Source organism: Palaemon carinicauda, chromosome 4, assembly GCF_036898095.1.
Source record: "Palaemon carinicauda isolate YSFRI2023 chromosome 4, ASM3689809v2, whole genome shotgun sequence".
In the NCBI taxonomy this organism is placed as follows: domain Eukaryota; kingdom Metazoa; phylum Arthropoda; class Malacostraca; order Decapoda; family Palaemonidae; genus Palaemon; species Palaemon carinicauda.
In genome coordinates, this window is record NC_090728.1 from 89,992,626 (window position 1) to 90,011,824 (window position 19,199).

The 19,199-nt window shown below is 39.9% G+C and overlaps 1 protein-coding gene across 22 annotated transcripts in view; it reads left to right on the forward strand.

Moving 5' to 3' along the window:
* Positions 1 to 19,199, forward strand: part of chb (chromosome bows) — a 356,425-nt gene that overhangs the window by 296,609 nt on the left and 40,617 nt on the right. For 19 of the 22 annotated variants that reach the window (XM_068372454.1, XM_068372458.1, XM_068372461.1 and 16 more), the window contains 4 exons: positions 69 to 353; positions 961 to 981; positions 15,329 to 15,430; positions 15,776 to 15,979. In XM_068372454.1, coding sequence (XP_068228555.1) covers positions 69 to 353; positions 961 to 981; positions 15,329 to 15,430; positions 15,776 to 15,979 — 612 coding nt within the window. The remainder of the gene's footprint in view (positions 1 to 68; positions 354 to 960; positions 982 to 15,328; positions 15,431 to 15,775; positions 15,980 to 19,199) is intronic. The other 3 variants (XM_068372448.1, XM_068372465.1, XM_068372466.1) reach the window with 3 other exon arrangements.

Below are 19,199 nucleotides of genomic sequence, written 5' to 3' on the forward strand. Positions count from 1 at the left end.
TCCATCTTGATGCATACACATTTGGGCCAACATTTGCCTACGCTTGTCTGTTTTGGACAATTGAACAGTTGGAAGTCGTCCAGGGTGGTCACGTTCATCATCAACTGCTGGAAGCACAGAAAATTTATCAGGAATCCCATCAAGATTACCCCAGAGTAGTATGCGAAGATCAGCTATTCCTACAGTATCCACATATCGCCAACAAGACTCCCCAGACTCCCCTGCTCCTTCCCATACTCCTACTAGTTTCCGGTCCAACAGTGCCATTGACCTCCAAGCAGCCAGACGTGCACAAGCCCGTTCACAGTATGCCCAAGCCCAAAGACTAAAAATTGGGTCTGGAGCATCTTTACGTAAGTAACCCTTTTCCTTAACTCTTGTCCGTTAACTATCATTGAACATTAACACAGTTGAATTTACTAAAACTGCTGATGTTTGCCAGTAGTTGAATTGAGGCTGTAAATGTGATGCTAATTCTCTATATATTATAGTATCGGATTGAACAAATTAACCTATGTTTTATGAATTGTTGGAATAATATAAGAACAGTTACTGTATGGAGTTTATCAATATGGGACTACTGTAGATCATACATCTCGTGTTATGAGAAAGGCAATTTAATGATGATTACACATAAGGTAGATGTTTCCAATAGAATTGTGTTTAGATTCTTTATTAATGCCAATCTTATATAAAGGAATCAAAATTAATTATATTGTAGTTTTGAATGGCACTATAACATGTGCAAGTGTTTGATGTGTAGGATTTTGTATCTTGAAGTGTTTACAGAATTATAGATGGCAGTGCTAAGTAAGGAAGCACTGAAATTCAGAACTTTATCTGAGTAATAAAATCATTAAATGGGGATGTTAATGGAAGAAAGTTGGTTATATTTGGGGTTGGGTATCAAATGCTTTCCATTGACTTAATTGAGCAATCTTGCTTCTCACTTTCATTTAGGAACAGAGGCAGACGACAAAGGTGAGTAACTAAGCACTCTTAATGTGAAACCTTTGATGCTTGTAAGAGTGCACTTGTTGAAATGAATTGAGGTGTTGTACAAGACAGCAATTTAGGATGCGGCTGAAAATGCATTTTTATTCCCTTGAGAGGCTCCTTTAGAAATGCACATGACTGTTACCTGCTTGGTGTTGATCATTACCAGCAATGCTGTGTGTAAAGCAAAGCCTAAAAGTGGATTGAATGCAAAGGCATGCATTTGGGAGACATTACCATCATAGCAGAAGACAGTAGATTATATGCTTGAGAGTGATAAGACAAACAGAAGTTAGTCAATCACCAGTTCAGCTTCTTAGTGTGAGACCATTTTAGAAATCATATATTTAGCATAAAAATGCTTTTGCTAATACAGAAGTGATACATAGTTATTGAAGTGCTCTTTATACTTATATGTAAATTGTTAGCTTGAGATATATTTTAATACACTCAGGAAGGTGTTACACTTTTACAATACTTACAAATATAGCTTTGGCAATACTTACAAATATGGTATTGACAAGCCTTACAAATATGATATTGACAAAGGTCTCCATTTTTTTTCTTACTCTGCTTATTTTGAGCTGTATGCCAACATTCATACGTTTAGAAGGTTTGCTCTCCCTTGATTCCACTCTTTTATTAGGTTTTGTTTATTTATTCCAATTTAATGAATTCTCATTATCATAATATAGAATTCTTTAATATATGCACAAACAAATTTTTTTTGACTAATTGCTACTTATTTTAATAGTTTGAGAAGACCATTAAATTGTATTTTATCCCACATGTATAAGTTTATTATAAAGGAATAATTTTTCCGTTGAAAATGAGGACTCATAATCATTAGGGATCCAATACATTTTTCAGTACTGTATGATTTTGATTGAGACCATTGAATCACACTTATAGATGTTAGTAGAGTTAGTCCAAAGGATCTTTTTTCAAATGAGGTATAAAAGTTAGGACATGTAATGGCTAAGAACACTAAACAACTAGTTAAGATAAAGAAGAGGGATTGGATGAAAGTAACAACTAGTTAAGATAAAGAAGAGGGATTGGATGAAAGTTAGAAGGCAGTAAGTGGTGTTCCCAGATATGAAGTCATGCACAAAGAACCCTTTGTTCTTCTTATTATAAGGCTGTGCAAAAAAAGGGAGGCAATTGTCCATTGAAAGGTATTGAGTATTAATGTGAATTATTTTCACTCTGCAGAATAGAATACAGTACAGATATGCATTGCTTAAAGTATGATTACATTTTTTGAGGTCCCACAGAAATTTAGAATTAAAGTATTTCAATCTAATATGTTTTAGCAAACTTAAACATGCTTATTGCATCATTAAGCATGTAAATAAGGTTCTTAGGTTTAATGGCACTGTGTAATGTTCAGTATACTGTTCATAATGTTTCATAGAAATATTAAACATATATGTTACTGGCTTGTATTAACTGAACTGTACTTTTTACTGCACAGTATCATATTTTGACGTGAAACAACCTTGATTACAAAAGCTTTTATCAAGTATTTTCATGACATATAGAGCATAAAAAAGCTATAGTACTACCATCCGTATAATGGTACAGTAAATATCTACAGTACACGCTGTGCATAATAAACAAATAATGAATTATCCTTTATGTATTTACAGCACTGTACTTTTATCGTCATTTTAATGTGAATTTTCCTTGCCTAAAAATTATAGTAACATCTAACTATAAGGTTGCTCTTTTGTAGCAGCAATCACTGTAGCTAGTTTTCCAAATATACAATGAGTTTAATATTTGTTGAGAATAGAGTAGTTTTAATTGTCACTAGAAAATGCCTATATATATTAGAATTATCATGTTCAAAACTTCTATATTCGTTTTGAAATAACCAATTTCTTAAGTGCTTTGATTAGTCAAGATGCTGCTTCAGGTCTTGTTCCTGCCAAGGAAAAATAGCCCAGGTGAATGCTGTATTGTACTTTTATTTTTAGCATATTCTGTATTTTGCATTATGCTGTTTTTGTTACAAATGCTGTTATCTATTGTGCAGCTATTTGGAACAAGATTTTGTATACCTATTTCAATAAACTTTTTACATGATTTTTTCTTCAAAAATTTTTTTCTTTTTGGGTCCAAACTTACCCAAGACTTAATTTTTCTTTCTTGATACCACTAAATTAATTTCTTTTTCTTATAATCTTGATTTAATTTTGACAAGGCAGTTTAATTACATAGATAAGTACATGCAGAGAACTGTAAGACTTGAGGCTTTGAATCAATGCATACTTAGTGAAGTGTATAAAGTCGATGAATATAATCAAAGGTGATATTTCGACACAGTAGCCTTGCATATTTATTACAGTACTTTAATGTTTTATACTAAAGTATTCTGTAGATTTACAGTATTTCTTCCTTTTTATTACATTTTACCATAGGCCTATTTATTTTCTTCAAAATTGACAACTAGAAATGGGCTACGTATAGGAAATGTAGCTATAGTAGTGAAACCATTAATATTTTTCCTTTAAAAATACTTAAATTATGAGAGGGATAGAATATAGTACAGAATCATACTTACTGTATTAGTTATTACAGACAAAGAATAAGTACTGTATGTACAATGTTGTAAAAGGCTTCAGTGGTGTAATATTACAGTATATACTGTATAAGGTCATCCTAATGCCAACTTCACAAATGCCACTGATAGAATAGAGATATAGCTTGGACGTTAGTGACTAGTAATTGTATACTGTACTGTACACTATATCATAGGGAAATCTGGTATAGTTTTGCAGACTGTATAATTGGTTAATTTATTGTCTGAAGTTCATCAGAGACATCTGTAATTGTTGTTCATATTAAAATATATAGGGATTGTAGATATATTTATTTGCTCTCATATTGTATAGATTTCTTGGTCTACTGTTCAGACAGTGAGTAAATAATCTAGTAAAACAATATAGGTTTTCTTTCAAGGAATACATATTTGTTTTGCTTGGTATATTTGGGTTTTGTTAAAATCTTATGCCATTTTATTTATCAAAGCCTGACAGGGAAAAATATTGCACACAATTAAAAAAAACTTGCTTATGACTTTAGAAATTTTCTGATATAAAGTTTACTGTTTAGTTTCATAGTTCCTTATAATATCTAGTAATTTATCAAGTTTGTTGAACACTGTATACAATCACTTCCTGATTTATGTGAAAATAAATTATGCTGCAAGAATAATGCCCAATATTGTTGTGATAAATTCACTTTTTGAAAAATGCGTTGCCAGTGCCAGTTAGTTTGTGCTGTGGCCCATGTACTATGCTGTTATGGTAGTGTTGTTTAACATGAGATGCCTCTTTTTTTTTTTTTTTTTTTTTTTTTTTTTGTCAGTTAGATTATGGTAATGTATTCTTTTGTGGTTTAGTTTCCTTCTTTTGAGCATTGATATTGTTCATCAAGTTTTTTAAGTGATCATAAGAGTAGTAATAGGGTAATGCTGCAAAGCAATAAAAGTCAATAAAAATGGAGTGCATTGCAATTACAGTGAAAGCACTGTGGTCTTAAAAATCTCTGGGTATTAGTGGACAGTTCTTTGCCACCATTCTTTAAAGTTTTGAAAAATTAATGCAAGTATTTAGGCTGGTATTCTGTTAATTGCACAAATAGAAACTTTGTATCATGTATGGTGAGATACATACATACATACATATACCAAGGCACTTCCCCCATTTTGGGGAGTAGCCGACATCAACAAATGAAACAAAAACAAAAAAGGGGACCTCTACTCTCTACGGAGAGATAAAGCAGAAAAAGCAGGGAAAGGTTAAGCCAGTCATCCCATCCTCCCATCAAGTCGTCTTGTCTTGCATCATTTTTTTTTATAGAAAGGTATGATTTCCTCCTGTTGTATGTATTCTCATCTGCATTCGTTACTCTTAAACTCTTATATATTATTAAAGTAAAAAGAAAGAAACATATGCTTTTGCTTTAGAAATTTTTATGGTGATGGAACAACTCTCTCTTACCTTATTTATTAAGGAAATAATTAATTCAGATTATGTAGAATTCATATTTCTACTGATAAGTTATTCATTTAGATAATACTGAATTCACATTTCTACCATTACTAGGAACACAACCCTCACATAAATCAAGAAGTGTCCAACTTACGGGAAATTAGTTTAAATAACAGAAATCCTGAAAAAAGAAAATCCTGTGCTATGCTTGTTGAGGCTGCTTATATTATTATTATTATTATTATTATTACGTGCTAAGCTACAATCCTAGTTGAAAAAGCAGGATGCTATAAGCCCAGGGACTCCAACAGGGAAAATAGCCCAGTGAGGAAAGGAAACAAGAAAAAATAAAATATTTTAAGAAGAGTAACATTAACATAAGTTTGTTCCAACACGGAGTACTTACCTCGAACTACTTTCTTAGGAGTATCTGGGATCTCCTCCCGACCTACCAGAGTTTTGTGTAGTTTACCCTAGTCCCGTTTTCTATGAGGGGTAACCTCAGGTGGAGTGATACACGCCCTGAGGCTAATCCCAGGTCAAAGAGCATGCTTGCTCAGGTCTCGATCTCCAGTAAGTTCTCTGGTCGCGTCGCGATAACATCTCGAAGCTCTCTCCTTACCCAGTGCGACCCTTTGTGTCCCCGACCCCCTTTTGTGTCTTACGCGGTCCCCACGTGGACCCATTGTGTTCATTCTATACCCTTTCCTACCCTTATCCTCTGTGTTCGTCGTGTAGGGGCAGCTTATGTTCTCCTACAGCCACGTGTCTGGAGTGCGAGTCCTGGAACGAGGTGCAGTGGGGTGCGCTTCGGCACCAAGAAGAGAAAGGTGTCCAAGAGGTCACATAGGAAGACGAGCCTCTCCTCGCCGCTTACTTCTCCCGATGCCTCGTCGAATGGAGCTTCTCAGCCACCTTCCCCTACCCAGAGTAGGGGACGAGGTAAGTCAGTTATGGGGAAGAGGCCCATTGATCTTCCCCAGGAGTCTGAGTGGGTGCGGTATAGCACCAAGAAGAAGTAGGCGACGAAGAGGTCGCTTAAGAAGCCTAGCGTCCCTTCCTCCCTTGCTTCGCCGGGCGTCTCGTCTGACAGAGCTTCCCTACCACCCTCCCCTACCCAGAGTAGGGGACGAGGTAAGTCCGTTGCGGGGAAGAGGCCCGCAGCCCTTCCCCAAGAGTGATCTTCAGGATAGTGGGGTTGTGGCGTCGTTCCAGACGAGTGAGGGGCCTAAGGGAGGGGCGGGAGTGTGTATGGGAGACGGAGTCCTGGTGCAAGCAGGCCACGTCTCCTCTGATGACCCCATGTGGGGGAAAAATGTCCCTAATTCTTCTCCAGCCTCTTTGGCGTGTTTTTCAGTCACTTCTGCAGCCGAGGGCGTCGCCGAGAAGGAGCCTTCTCCGCCGTCGGACCACATTGCGTGGGTTCCCCCCCAGACGAGGCGATGAGGAAGCTCAGGAGACAAAGGGAGAAGTCCCGCAAGAAGTTGTCGCATTCTCGCTCCCCCTCGAGGTCGCGCCATAAGAGTCGGCGCTCAAGATCCCCTAAGAGCAGTGAGTGGGTGGTGGTTCACCTTGACAGGCTGCTGGAGCTAGCTGCGGCGCCGGGCCCTTAAAGTTGGCGTCCGAGGACGAGTTTCCCGGATAGATACTCCTCCGGCAGCAGCGGCACCCGACGGAGGGACTCATCATGGCAGGTTCCAGTCGACAGGCGTAAGTCCGCGAAGGTTCCGGCTCCATCCGCCGAGTGGAGAAAGTCGCCCCTTCGGTCTGGCAGCCGAGTCCTGACCTCCAAAGGCCACCTAGCTCGTCACAAGCGCAGCCCTCGGCTTTCCTCGACGGGCAGGCCCGCAGATACGAGAACCTCCGGAAGAGTTGTTGGACCCGGGACGGAGGCCCTCGTCCCGACGGCGATGCCCGTCCTTCGACGTGAACCCCTGCGACCCTACAGCAGGCTCTGGCAGACCGGCATAAGTTCGCGAAGGTTCCGACTCCTTCCGCCCAGCAGGGAGTCTCCCCTTTGGTCTGGCAGCCGTGTCCCAGCCTCCAAGACTTCGACGACGAGGAAGCCCGCAGCAGCTTGGTCCTCCATGGGGAGAGACAAGTCCAGGACGGAGGCCTCCGTCCCAGCGGCGATGCCCGTCCTCCATCCAGAACCGCCGAAGTCGTACCACGACAAAGGATGCCTTCACCCCAAGCGGGACACCCCGTCGTAGGTGCTCCTTCTCAGGCAGAAGGGCATCCGACGTAAGGCTCAGCGGACGAGGCCCCCGCGTACAGAAAAGTACTAGCCCTCATCAGACGGCTCCACAGGCTGGACGAACCGAAGCTCGCGACGGATGAGGACTGGCTCTCGGGCCTCAGCAGGTTGGTAGATACCCCTGTGCAGCAGAGGCCCTCACTGGCTGGCTCCCTAGGGCTCCTTCGCCATCCTCACGGTACGTCTCCTCCAGCAGACCCGATCATCGACGGAAGTCATCGCACCAGGTCTCGGTCGACAGGCATAAGCCCGCGAAGGTTCCGACTTCTCCCGCCCAGCGGAGAGTCGCCCCTTCGGACTGGCAGCCTTGTCCCGGCCTTCGGTTCTTCGATGGCCCGCCCTGAACGAAGGAACCAACCAGCCAGCACAGGGAAGCCTGCGGTTCCATGGATCTCCGCAGAAGCTCCATCCTTCCAAAGGAGGCAGCCGCTGGCTCGACCCGGCAGCATGGCATCCATACCCGGTACCACAACAGCTCCATTCAGGCTTCGTGGTCAACCGCTGGTATACCAGGGTACTCACACCCCACGGATTCCCCGGGAGGGGGTAGACCCATGACGGATACCTCCGTCCCAGTGGCTCCATCCGTGATGGAGATAGCCGCTCCATTGTCCCGGCCAGCTCCATCCAAGCATCGGAGGCGGCCGCTGACATAGCAGGGTACTTAAACCCCACGGATTTCCCCGGGAGCGGGTAGACCCATGACGGCTACCCCCGTTCCTGACGGCTCCATCCGTGACGAAGGCAAAGTGGTTTTTCCCCTAGCAGGTCGAACGGGGCTATTGCCTCTCCAGTGCCTGCCTCAGTGGCTGCTGGCGAGAGACCCCCGCACCTTTTCCCAGTGCCTCTTCGGCTCCGTCCCCCCGGCGCCTCAGGTGGGGGGATGCTTCAAACGATCTAGGAAAGCATGGCGGGACCACGGAGCGGATCCGTGGACCGTAGCAGTACTAATGGAGGGGTACAGGCTGCCCTTCCTAGCGGACCCCCACCTCGGATCCCAGATCAACAGGCGGAGCGGTTGGCACCCAAGGACCCCTTGAGAGTAGCATTATTGCAGGAAGAAGACTCTGCAATGCTGGTGAAAGGGGCAGTAGAACCAGTGGAGAAGGCGACAGGGTTCTGAAGACTGGTCATAGACCTTTCATCCCTCAACAAATTCGTGTGCAACACCGACTTCAAGATGGACACTCCGAAGTCGGTCCTAGCGACCTTGAAGGAGGAGGACTTCATGAGGTCCATAGGCCTCAAAGACGTGTACTTCCAGGTCCCTGTTCATCCCTCCAACAGGAGGTTCCTAAGGTTAAAATGGAGTACCAAAACATTGCAGTTCAAAACCTTAATCTTCGGACTGTCGACAGACCTCAGGGCTTTATGAAGGTCTTCGAAACAGTTTCAGACTGGGCGCACGAACAGAACGTCCGCCAGATTCGGTACCTAGATAACTGGTTGTTGCTTTCAGTCTCAGAGGAAGTACTGAGGGAGCAAGGCGAGAAGCTCCTGCAGTTCTGCAATGTCCTGAGTATCATCATCAACCTGGAGAAGTCCCGGCTGATTTCCTCCACCAGGATGACCTACCTAGGGTTGATCCTGGACTCCCGGATGGCGAGGGCCTTCCCCTCCGCGGAGAGACTGGACACCCTGAAACAGATACTCGGGCCTTTCCTGTCGGGCCAGCCCAGGAGAGCCAAGGTCTGGCAAAGACTGATAGGACTCCCCGCATAAGATAGTCCTGGTGTCCCCGGAGACGAAGGAAGTCCTGGAGTGGTGGCAATCAGAACGAACACCCTCAAGGGAATGCCCTTTGCTACCGACCCTCCGGAGATGCTCCTGTTCACGGACGTATCCAAGGAGAGCTGGGGTGCCTATCTTCACGACAAAACGGCAAAAGGTAAATGGGAAGTCGAGAAGACGAACCTGCACCTATACGTGCTGGAGATGAGGACCGTACAAAGGGCGTGCCTAGAGTTCGTCCATCTCCCCGGGGGAAGCACCGTGGCTCCGGGTTACGACAACGCCACGTTGGTGGCCTACGTGAAAGAGCAAGGAGGACTGAAGTCGAAGGAATGGTGCAGTCTCACGATGGAGTTCCTAGAATGGGCTGAAGTGGAACAAATCAATTTTTCAGCCAGGTTCTCTCCGGGGAAGAGGAACGTCCTGGCCGACGGGGTCAAGTGGTAGGGCCCGAATGGTCCCTATACCCAGAAGTGGTCAAAACCCTCTCCCTGAAGTGGGGCTCGCCGGTGATAAACCTCTTCGCCACGAGACTAAACGCGCAGCTCCCCGTGTTTTGTTTTCCTGTGCCAGATCCAGCAGCAGCGTTCGAGGATGCCTTACAATGAGACGGACGGCCAACCTGTAGGTGACTTTGGTAGCGCCCTGGTGGCCAGAGAGAGAGTGGTTCGCGGATCTAAAGGAACTGGCACGCCTTCCACCTGGGCCACTTCCAGACAGACCAGACCTTCTCCGGCAACCTCACTTCCAGAGGTTCCACGAAAACCCTTGGTCCCTCCTCCTTCACGCGTGAGGTTATCGAGTGTCTCCTGAAAAAGGAAGGATTTCCGTCGAGGAGGGCATCGAGGATGTCAGGGTACCTGAGGCGTTTGTTAGTCGAGGTGTACCAGGCGTAGTGGGCTACCTTTTCTAAGGGGTGCTCCTCGAAGAACATCAGGCCGTTAGGGGCCTCCATTCACGAGATAGCAGACTTCCTGGCCTATCTCAGGGACGAAGTGGGCATGTCCATCCCAAGTCTTCCTCCTGAAGGACATAGACCTGGGTGCCTCCAGATAGATCTCGACGCTCTTCAAGAGCTTCGAGCAGTCTTTTTCCCCCCAAGCCGCTAGAGTGCCCCAGGGGGATGTGGCTAGGGTACTTGAAGATGATTTTGGAACCTCCTTTCGAGCCTCTAAAAGACATTCTAGACAAGGAGCTCACCCTCAAGGCAGTCTTTCGTTTAGCTCTGGCATCAGCAAAGAGTAGGTGAGATTCTTGGCCTGTCGTACGAGATCTCACACTCGAAGAGCTGGCGAGAAACTACCTTCAGATTCTTACCCTCCTTCGTAGCCAAGACTCAGAATCCAGCTGTTTGGGACCCCAAAGTTGAAGGGTTCTCAGTGCCAGCTATCCCTCGCTCGGACAACCCGAGGGACTTGCTGCTGTGCCCTGTCAGGGCAGTATGGCAGTATTTAGAGAGGACAGCCAGACTTCATCCCGAGATCAAGAGTCTGTTCATTTTCTTCGGGACTGTGAAGAAGCCAGTCTCCAAGAACACTTTCTCCTTCTGGCTAAGGCAAGTGATCGTCAGGCCCTACAGTAGTGCAGGGGTCCCCTTTCCAGGAAAGCCCAGACCCCACTACATTAGGGGTCTAAATACTTCATTGGCATTTGAGAAAAACATGGCAGTGGGCCAAATCCTGAGGGCAGGTACTTGGTCTAGCCAGTCGACCTTTACAGCTCACTACTTGAAGGACTACTCGAGAAAGTCCCTGGGTGGGTTCTCGCTCGGTCCCGTCATTTCCGTGCTCCAAACGGTTTAAAGGTGTAGCCCCAGTGGTAACTGCGGGTAGTAAGTCCAAGAGAGACAGGTTCCTTCCTGAGCCCCCTTGTTCGTCCTTCCCCTATTCCCTTACCGGAAATGACTCGGGTAGCCCCCTGAAACTGCCATGGGATACACTATCATTGGTAGGACATGTCTCCTAGGATTCTTGCAGAAGTGAGTTACTTAGACATTGAGATGGTTTTTTGCATAGTTTTCCCTATTTTCTCGTGTTTTCTTTGAGGTCAGCAGAACTTAGTCTCCTACCTAGGTTCCTCTTCTATTCTCGTCACGGTCTCTAGGTCCTGAAGGACACTCCCACCTCCTAAGGTATAAGTCTCCTAAGAAAGTAGTTAGAGGTAAGTACTCCGTGTTGGAACAAATCACAAATTTTAAGTAATTTGTATTTTTCCTAACAGTACTTACCTCGAAGTACTTTCAGGTAATGGCCCGCCCATCCTACCCCGAGTGCCTTGCTGGACTTCATAGATACCTAAGCTATCAAGAACTTACTGGAGATCGAGACCTGAGCAAGCATGCTCTCTGACCTGGGGTTAGCCTCAGGGCGTGTATCACTCCACCTGAGGTTACCCCTCATAGAAAACGGGACTAGGGTAAACTACACAAAACTCTGGTCGGTTGGGAGGAGATCCCAGATACTCCTAAGAAAGTAGTTCGAGGTAAGTACTGTTAGGAAAAATACAAATTACTTAAAATTTGTGATATCTCCTACATAAACTATAAAAACTTTAATAAAACAAGAGGAAGAGAAATAAGATAGAATAGTGTGCCTGAGTCTACCCTCAAGCAAGAGAACTCTAACCCAAGACAGTGGAAGACCATGGTACAGAGGTTATGGCAGTACCCAAGACTAGAGAACAATAGTTTGATTTTGGAGTGTCATCCTAGAAGAGCTGCTTACCAATAGAAAAGTTGAACAGTGAAGTTCTTGGCAAGGTCTGTCTAATAGATTTCTAGTTTATGATAGATTGTTATTTGGGAAATGAGTGGCTTAAATTGGTAAAGTCTCCTATGTTTCAAACCAATAGCAACTTTGTTTCAAGTCTCTGGGTCATTTTGGCGTGAATAGATTGTTCAAAGGAATTGTTTCTGGGTGATCACAATCTGCATTCTCTTTGTGTCTTGTGTCAGGGTTCAGTATTGTGATGTAGGAAATTGTTTGGAATGTAAAGGCTTCAATCTTCCTTTTATGGAAAAGTTTCTGTGGTTGCTGACTATATTAAAAGTTGAAAGTGTAAAAGCAAACTTGCTTTTAGTTCCTGGGATAATCTAGAGGACTAGGCTACTTGATTATAGAGGGCATGTGATGACAATGCTACTCCATCATTGAAATTCAATAGATACAGCACCTAATGAGTGTAGCTTCAATACTAATGCAGTTCAAAAGCTCCAATTTTTGTTTTTTGTGAAATATTAGAAGGCCAATAAGTCTGAGGTCAAAGGCATTAATTCTGAACTAACGTGCTATTTCAAACCATAGCCTAACTCCCTAAGTTGACTCTATTGGCTCAAGTACTTCATTCATTAAGGGTTCAGATAGTGCACACAAATCACAGATTCAAGATCCTCTTATAAAGCCTAAAGCTCTTCATTTACTTTAGACTCCTGCTGCGAAACCCTCGCCCTCCTGCAATCGTAGCTGCTGCTTTAGATTATGAGGCAGACAACTGAGTTGGTAGCCTGGATCCTATATCCCATCACTCTCTTGGAAGTAAGGTCTCTAAAGGAACCTTTTATTTAATGTTGATGGAATGGCATATCGTATGATTCTCTCAAAACAAAATATGTCCATATTAATAAATCTTAGAAAATTTTAGCAAAAGGTGATCAATTGTATCATTATGTTTTGGATGGCAGTATGCAATGTTTGTTAGTGTGCTCAGCCATTAGCACATCACTGGGATAGTCTAATAGTGTTTTTTTTATATTTTATATTTTTCTAAACTAAAATTAGAAAAGCTTTAGGTAAGGAAATATATATGTCCACATTAAATAAATCTTAGAAAATTTTAGCAAAAGGTGATCAATTGTATCATTATATTTTGGATGGCAATGTGCAATGTTTGTTAGTGTGTTCAGCCATTAGCACATCACTGGGTTAGTCTAATGGGATTTTTTTTTCTAAGCTAAAATTAGAAAAGCTTGAGGAAATATAGTAATAGGCAGATTCGCCAGAAAACTTCACATCTCTGTAACATTTTAATGAGTAAAGATGCTTTTGATTGGAATATTTAAGTCTTATTATTCTTAACGTTGGCTGGAAATGATCGTAGTTGATATATCAAAGGAAATTATTTTTGTAGATGTATGTTCATTCAAGTAGACCAGGTAGAAGTAATAATAATGGTTGTATGAAAATGCTATTTAAAAGTGTGAATGGTGTAGGTACTGAATACAGTACTGAAGTTATTATTTCTAATTCATATCCTTCATGACTAGGCCAGTGTAAACTTTCCTATGAAGTACAGTACAGTATTGATTTACCCCACTTTTACTTATGTCTGTAATGGTGATGTATAGTATGACTTCCTTTTTTATCTATACAATACAGCTGTAGTAAATTTTATAATTGGGAAATGGGTAATATTCCAAAAAAAGTAGAAGAATATTTTGTTTGGAAAGCCAGATGTACCTACCCCAAGGTATTAATCTTCCATAACACCTGTAAAATCTCTATTTTCCCGTTGGTCATGTAGGCAAACCCGCTGCATACGTTTTACTAGCCTCATAGTGGAAAGACATTATGAATGAAAATGTGATGCTGCTTTGTAAAACTGATGCACTCAGTGTATGAATTACTTTGTATTATGTTTGAATTTAGAGCACTTAACAGAATAACTAAAGGAGCATGTTATGTGTCACTTCAGTAACCTATTTTCAGTGTTGATTTATGTATAATAATTATAAAGGAAGAATTAATGCTAGTAAAGCCGCCACCTATGTGCTGAAGTTATACATTTTGTAAAGTTATAGAAATAATGCAAGAATACATATTACCAGGTTCTTGTTTTTATTTGTTCTATGGGATAACTAAACATTATTAGCGTCATAGGCTGTATATAAAGAAATAATAACAGATTTTTTTTGCCAGTATTTCTGTTAATATTTTTCATATTACCTTGTAAATGAATTAGAATTAATGTTTTAGATTTCTAAATAAATTGACATGTGCCTGTTCATATTCAAAAAGATATTTTTAAATCTGTATTGTTTACTCCTGTGTAGTGGTTGTGATTACCTTACAATATGTATTGGGGAATATCTCCATTTTAGAGGAATATTTGGGTTCTTTATTATTTACTTAAAGCTAATGCATACTGTAAGAGTAATAAATCTTATTTTTAATTTAATAATATGTATGCCATAAGGTATTAGCATTTTAGAATACTGTATTAACATACAGTATTAAAAAGTTACATATACAGTATTGTACTTGGTTGTGAAAATAATTTATCCATATTGTTTGATATTGCTGTCTTTAAACTTATATTGAAAGTCAACTGGTTCAAAGTACATTTTGTTACTTATGGCATGCAAATATGTGTATTAGGACACTTATGTACCCTAAATTAGAAAAGCACATCTTCCAAACAACAGCTTAATAATATTGACATTGATTATTGGAGTTCAGAAGGAGATTTGAAATACAGTATAAAGAATAATGCTGAGCTTGAAGTTTGTTGCTTTCTTGCAGACTTAATGCTTAATACCCCACTGTAGAGCTAAGTTTTCTTTTGTGTTTTTTTTTTCTTTTTTTTTTAGCATTTTGCTTTTATTCACCTATTCTCCCAGCATTTTGCAGTTTCTGATGACTTTTTATTTATTTTGTTGCCTATTGGTTATTATGGTTCAGTATATCTATTGTACAGTATTGTAGTTTTTAGTGCAAGGCAATAAGAGTAAGAACAGTACTATGTAACCACATCATGTAATTGCTGTATTTATTTTTTGATATAACTCTTCAGTAGATGAATTGTTTCCACAGTGAAGCTTATACATACATATATATATGTATATATAAAAAAATTATATATATATATATATTTATATATATATATATATATATATATATATATATATATATATATATATATATGTATATATATATTGAATTGTTACAGATACAAAAGGGACAATTGTGTACAGCAAAGTAGAATTTCAAAGATCCTGATTCTGTGAAGATACGAACTATGCAAACTATTCTTGATTAAAAGAAAAAAATGTGAAAGAAAAAGCTAACATTAGAAGAAAAATATTTATGAAATAATTAAGACAGAATTTTTAATGTACTTTTTGTTAAAAAAGATATTTTATTAGAAATTTTTAAATATAATTGTTTTCAAACTGCAAAGATTTGTATCATTTGAAGATCTCTGTGCCCCATTAACAATAATCATTAGACTGGATCTTTGGAGTTTTACAAATAAAGATATTTTTAAAGGAAACATGATTGATTTTATATTACAATCTTATAAATATTCTATAATGTACATCTCATTTTAATTATTTGGAAAATTACAGCACGTCCAAGAAAAACGTCCGAGCATCCGCCCATAAGTTCCATCACATCCCCTGACCGCATGGGACGATCTAGAAGTCGTGGAGGAGTTTCTCAGTCACAGCGTGAGTTTTCTATCTTGTATTCTCTGTTAAGCAGATTAGCCTCATAGTTATAAAGTACTACTGTATACAGTATTATGAATAATATACAATATACAAATTATGGGCGCTTGTATTATGATTTTACATAAGATGTTATGTACGGTATTGGTATCTCTATACAGCATCGTAATGTTATATTGTTTTCGGAAGAAATTATATATTGGATATTAAACTAATATGATAATTGTTCTTTTTTCTTTCTACTACATTTCTGTAACCAAGTGCGTATATGATATGGATTATTCGTGTTTTTGACACGACTACTGAAATATTAATTCACCATTAATATGGCAATACATGTTACAGCTGGTAGTCGAAGTGGTTCTCCTTCCTCACGTTTGAGCTACGCTACATATGTGTCATCAGCGGGTGACACAGGTACGCTTGGTCGCAGTCGACGAAGAAGCGGAATTCCACGTAGCACTGGTACCTCAAGAGAACCCTCACCAAACCGATATAGCGGGTTAAGTAGTTTGACACCAACCAAATCACGCTCGAGGTCAATATCTGGTAAGTAGAGAAGAACACTGCCTTTTATTTACTGTAATTGTTCTGGCACAAAACGAATCTGAGTCCTTAATATAGGATAGATTATCAGCAAAACTGGAGTGTACAGCAAATAAACTTTTATAACGAGATGTAAACAGCTGACCAGTAGTCACGTGCCAGGAGCTGGGAAGCTTGCTCACTGAACACTCGTATTTATTTCAACTGTCAGCGAGAATTAAACATTTTTCTACTGGCTGGAGTTCTTGTGATAGAACAAATACCAGATTTGGAGATCACTTGTATTTTTCCTAACTAGACAAATTTTAGTCCTTTACTTATACTTTCTTGCCATCACGTACCCCTTAGAACATCCCAGCTGCAATCAAAATGAGTGTTCAGTAATCTGGGGCTTCCCTATTCTTGTTTACACCCAGTTATATTTCTGCCTATTCCAGCTTTGCTAATAATCTATCCTGTGCAAAGGATTCAGATTTGTACAGAGGTAAAATACAAATTATCTCCATATTGGCCATTTTAGTTCTCTGTAATTTTACACATGGGATTGGAACTATATTTATATATCTTCATTTGTTTCACAGTCATTAGTGTTGATTATACAGCCCTTAACATTTGAAGGGAACAGTTATACATAGAACTTTAGTTACTGATTTTTAAATTTTTTTGTCATACATCATACGGAAGAAATTCTTTCAGGTCTCTTCCTTTCTCAGTCAAAATTATACCCTTCCCCGGTATGTTAAAAATGTTATATCCTTTAAAATGTAACTCTCCTGTGTCACTTACATTTATTCAAAGGTCAATTGTTCTTATTATGCATTCTTCTGAAACTTTCTCTCATTCAGACTGCTTATATACCCTGATTACACTCGGTCTCATTATGAGCACTGAAGCATCTTAATTTAGGCTAAACTAACTAGTTTAGCTTTTCGATCTCTTGAAATTAAAGCTCTGTTGATGGACCTTGATGCTTATGGAGGTGTAGACCCAAATTGTATTTTTCCATTGTTTTTTATAAAGACAGCAGATTTCTTAGCTCCAAAGTTATCTGTTATTTTGCACAAGTTAGCAAGAAGAGGAGCTTTTAGCACTTGTTGGAGGATTGGTAATGTTACTCCTCTATGTAAATGTGTTTGTGGTAGCTAAAGTCCCACTGATTACAGCCCAATTTCCATCACTCCCATATTATCTAAAGTTTTTGAGCGTCTTCTGGCAAAACGTCTTAATAGGTTTGCTGAAAGTAATCATCTATTCCCTAGTTTGAAATTTGGTTTTCGTAAAGGCCTTGGAGCATGTGATGCCCTTCTTACAATCTCCAATGCTGTACAGAAATCCCTTGATTGTGGTCCGGAAGTTCGTATGATTGGCCTTGATTTTAGTGCTGCCTTTGACCGTGTTAATCATGAGGCCCTTATTTTCAAACTCAAACAGTTAGGAGTGGGTGGGTCGTTTCTTAGCATTATTATTGATTTTTTAAGTAATAGATCTAAAAGAGTGTGATATCCGGTGTTCCACAGGGTAGTGTTCTTGGCCCATTACTTTTCATACTATATACACGTGACATGTGGTTTGGCCTAGAAAACAAGCTTGTTGCATATGCAGATGATGCTACTCTCTTTGCATCAATTCCATCCCCTGAATGTAGATCTGGGGTTGATGAATCCCTTGATAGAGATTTAGCTAAAATTAGTGCATGGTGCAAATTATGGGATTGTAAGAAGGTCAAAGACGGTGGCTCCTCAACATCCGGATCTCAGTGTTGGTAATGTTTCTTTAAATTTGTAGGACTCTCTTAAAGTTTTAGATGTGATTCTCGACAGCAAGGTTACTTTTGAGAAACACATTAGGTCTGTGTCTTCTTCAGTTGCACAAAAAATTGGCTTATTGAGAAAGTCTTTCAAGATTTTCGGTGATCAATCTATTTTGAAGAAGTGTTTTAATTCTTTCATTCTACCTTGTTTTGAATATTGTTCTCCTGTCTGGTGTTCAGCTGCTGATTCTCATCTTAATTTGTTGGACAGAAACTTACGGTCTATTAAATTTCTTATTCTTGACCTAGATATTAATCTTTGGCATCGTCTTTCAGTTAGTTCATTATGCATGTTGCATAAGATTTTTCATAACTCTGACCATCCTTTACATTCATATCTCCCTGGACAATACTAGGCTGGCAGTTAATTCTAATAGCCAGGCCTTCTCCATCATGAGGCTCAATACTACACAGTATTCTAGAAGTTTTATTTCAGCTGTTACCAAGTTGTGGAATGATCTTCCTTATCGGGTAGTTGAATCAGTAGAACTTAAAGTTCAAAGTTGAAGCAAATGTTTTTATGTTGACCAGGCTGACATGAGTCTTTTTATAGTTTATATATGACATATCTGTTTTTGACGTTGTTAATAGTTTATATAGGACTTATCTGTTTTGACGTTGTTACTGTTTTAGAATGATTTATTATTAACTTGTTCTCATCATTTATTTATTTCCTTATTTCCTTTCCTCACTGGGCTATTTTTCCCTGTTGGAGCCCTTGGGCTTATAGCATCCTGCTTTTCCAACTAGGGTTGTAGCTTGGCTAGTAATAATAATGATAATAATAATAATAATAATAATAATTTTAATCCTCCCATACATCTTCAACACATGCTTCCACAAGCAGTCTCAGCCTTATATTTAACCCTTTTCATACTAGCTAATTCAGCTCTCCTTTTTTCTCCATATTAGAATAAATGATATATTTTTTCCTTTACCCTGGGACTACATTCACCTGAGATATCTCTCTATTCCCCTCCTTTATTATGGGATCAAGCTGTTATTCAGCATTTCTATATGTATTTAATTTTTCTATGGCAACCTTCAGTTCTCAATCTGTCTACTCCTCTTTTACCATATATATTATTATCTGGCCTTTTATCGCCTATATTAAAGGCTACATATTTATATTTTCTGCAACATATATTTTCATTCCCTTTTTATTTATATTTTTAATTATTCATTTCTCCTTAATGGAAGGTGGTATCCAAGAAAAGCAGTGAAATGGGTACAGTTGTATTTCTAATTTTAATAATTAATTATGAAGAACCTCTTGTATAGTGAATAGAATGAAATAAGAATATATTTTAGATTATTATTAATCTAAAATATATATACAGTATATAGAAGACTTATGTAATAAAGTTTTTTATACATAAGAGAGGTAGCTTAAATAATTGAGGAAATGAAAAT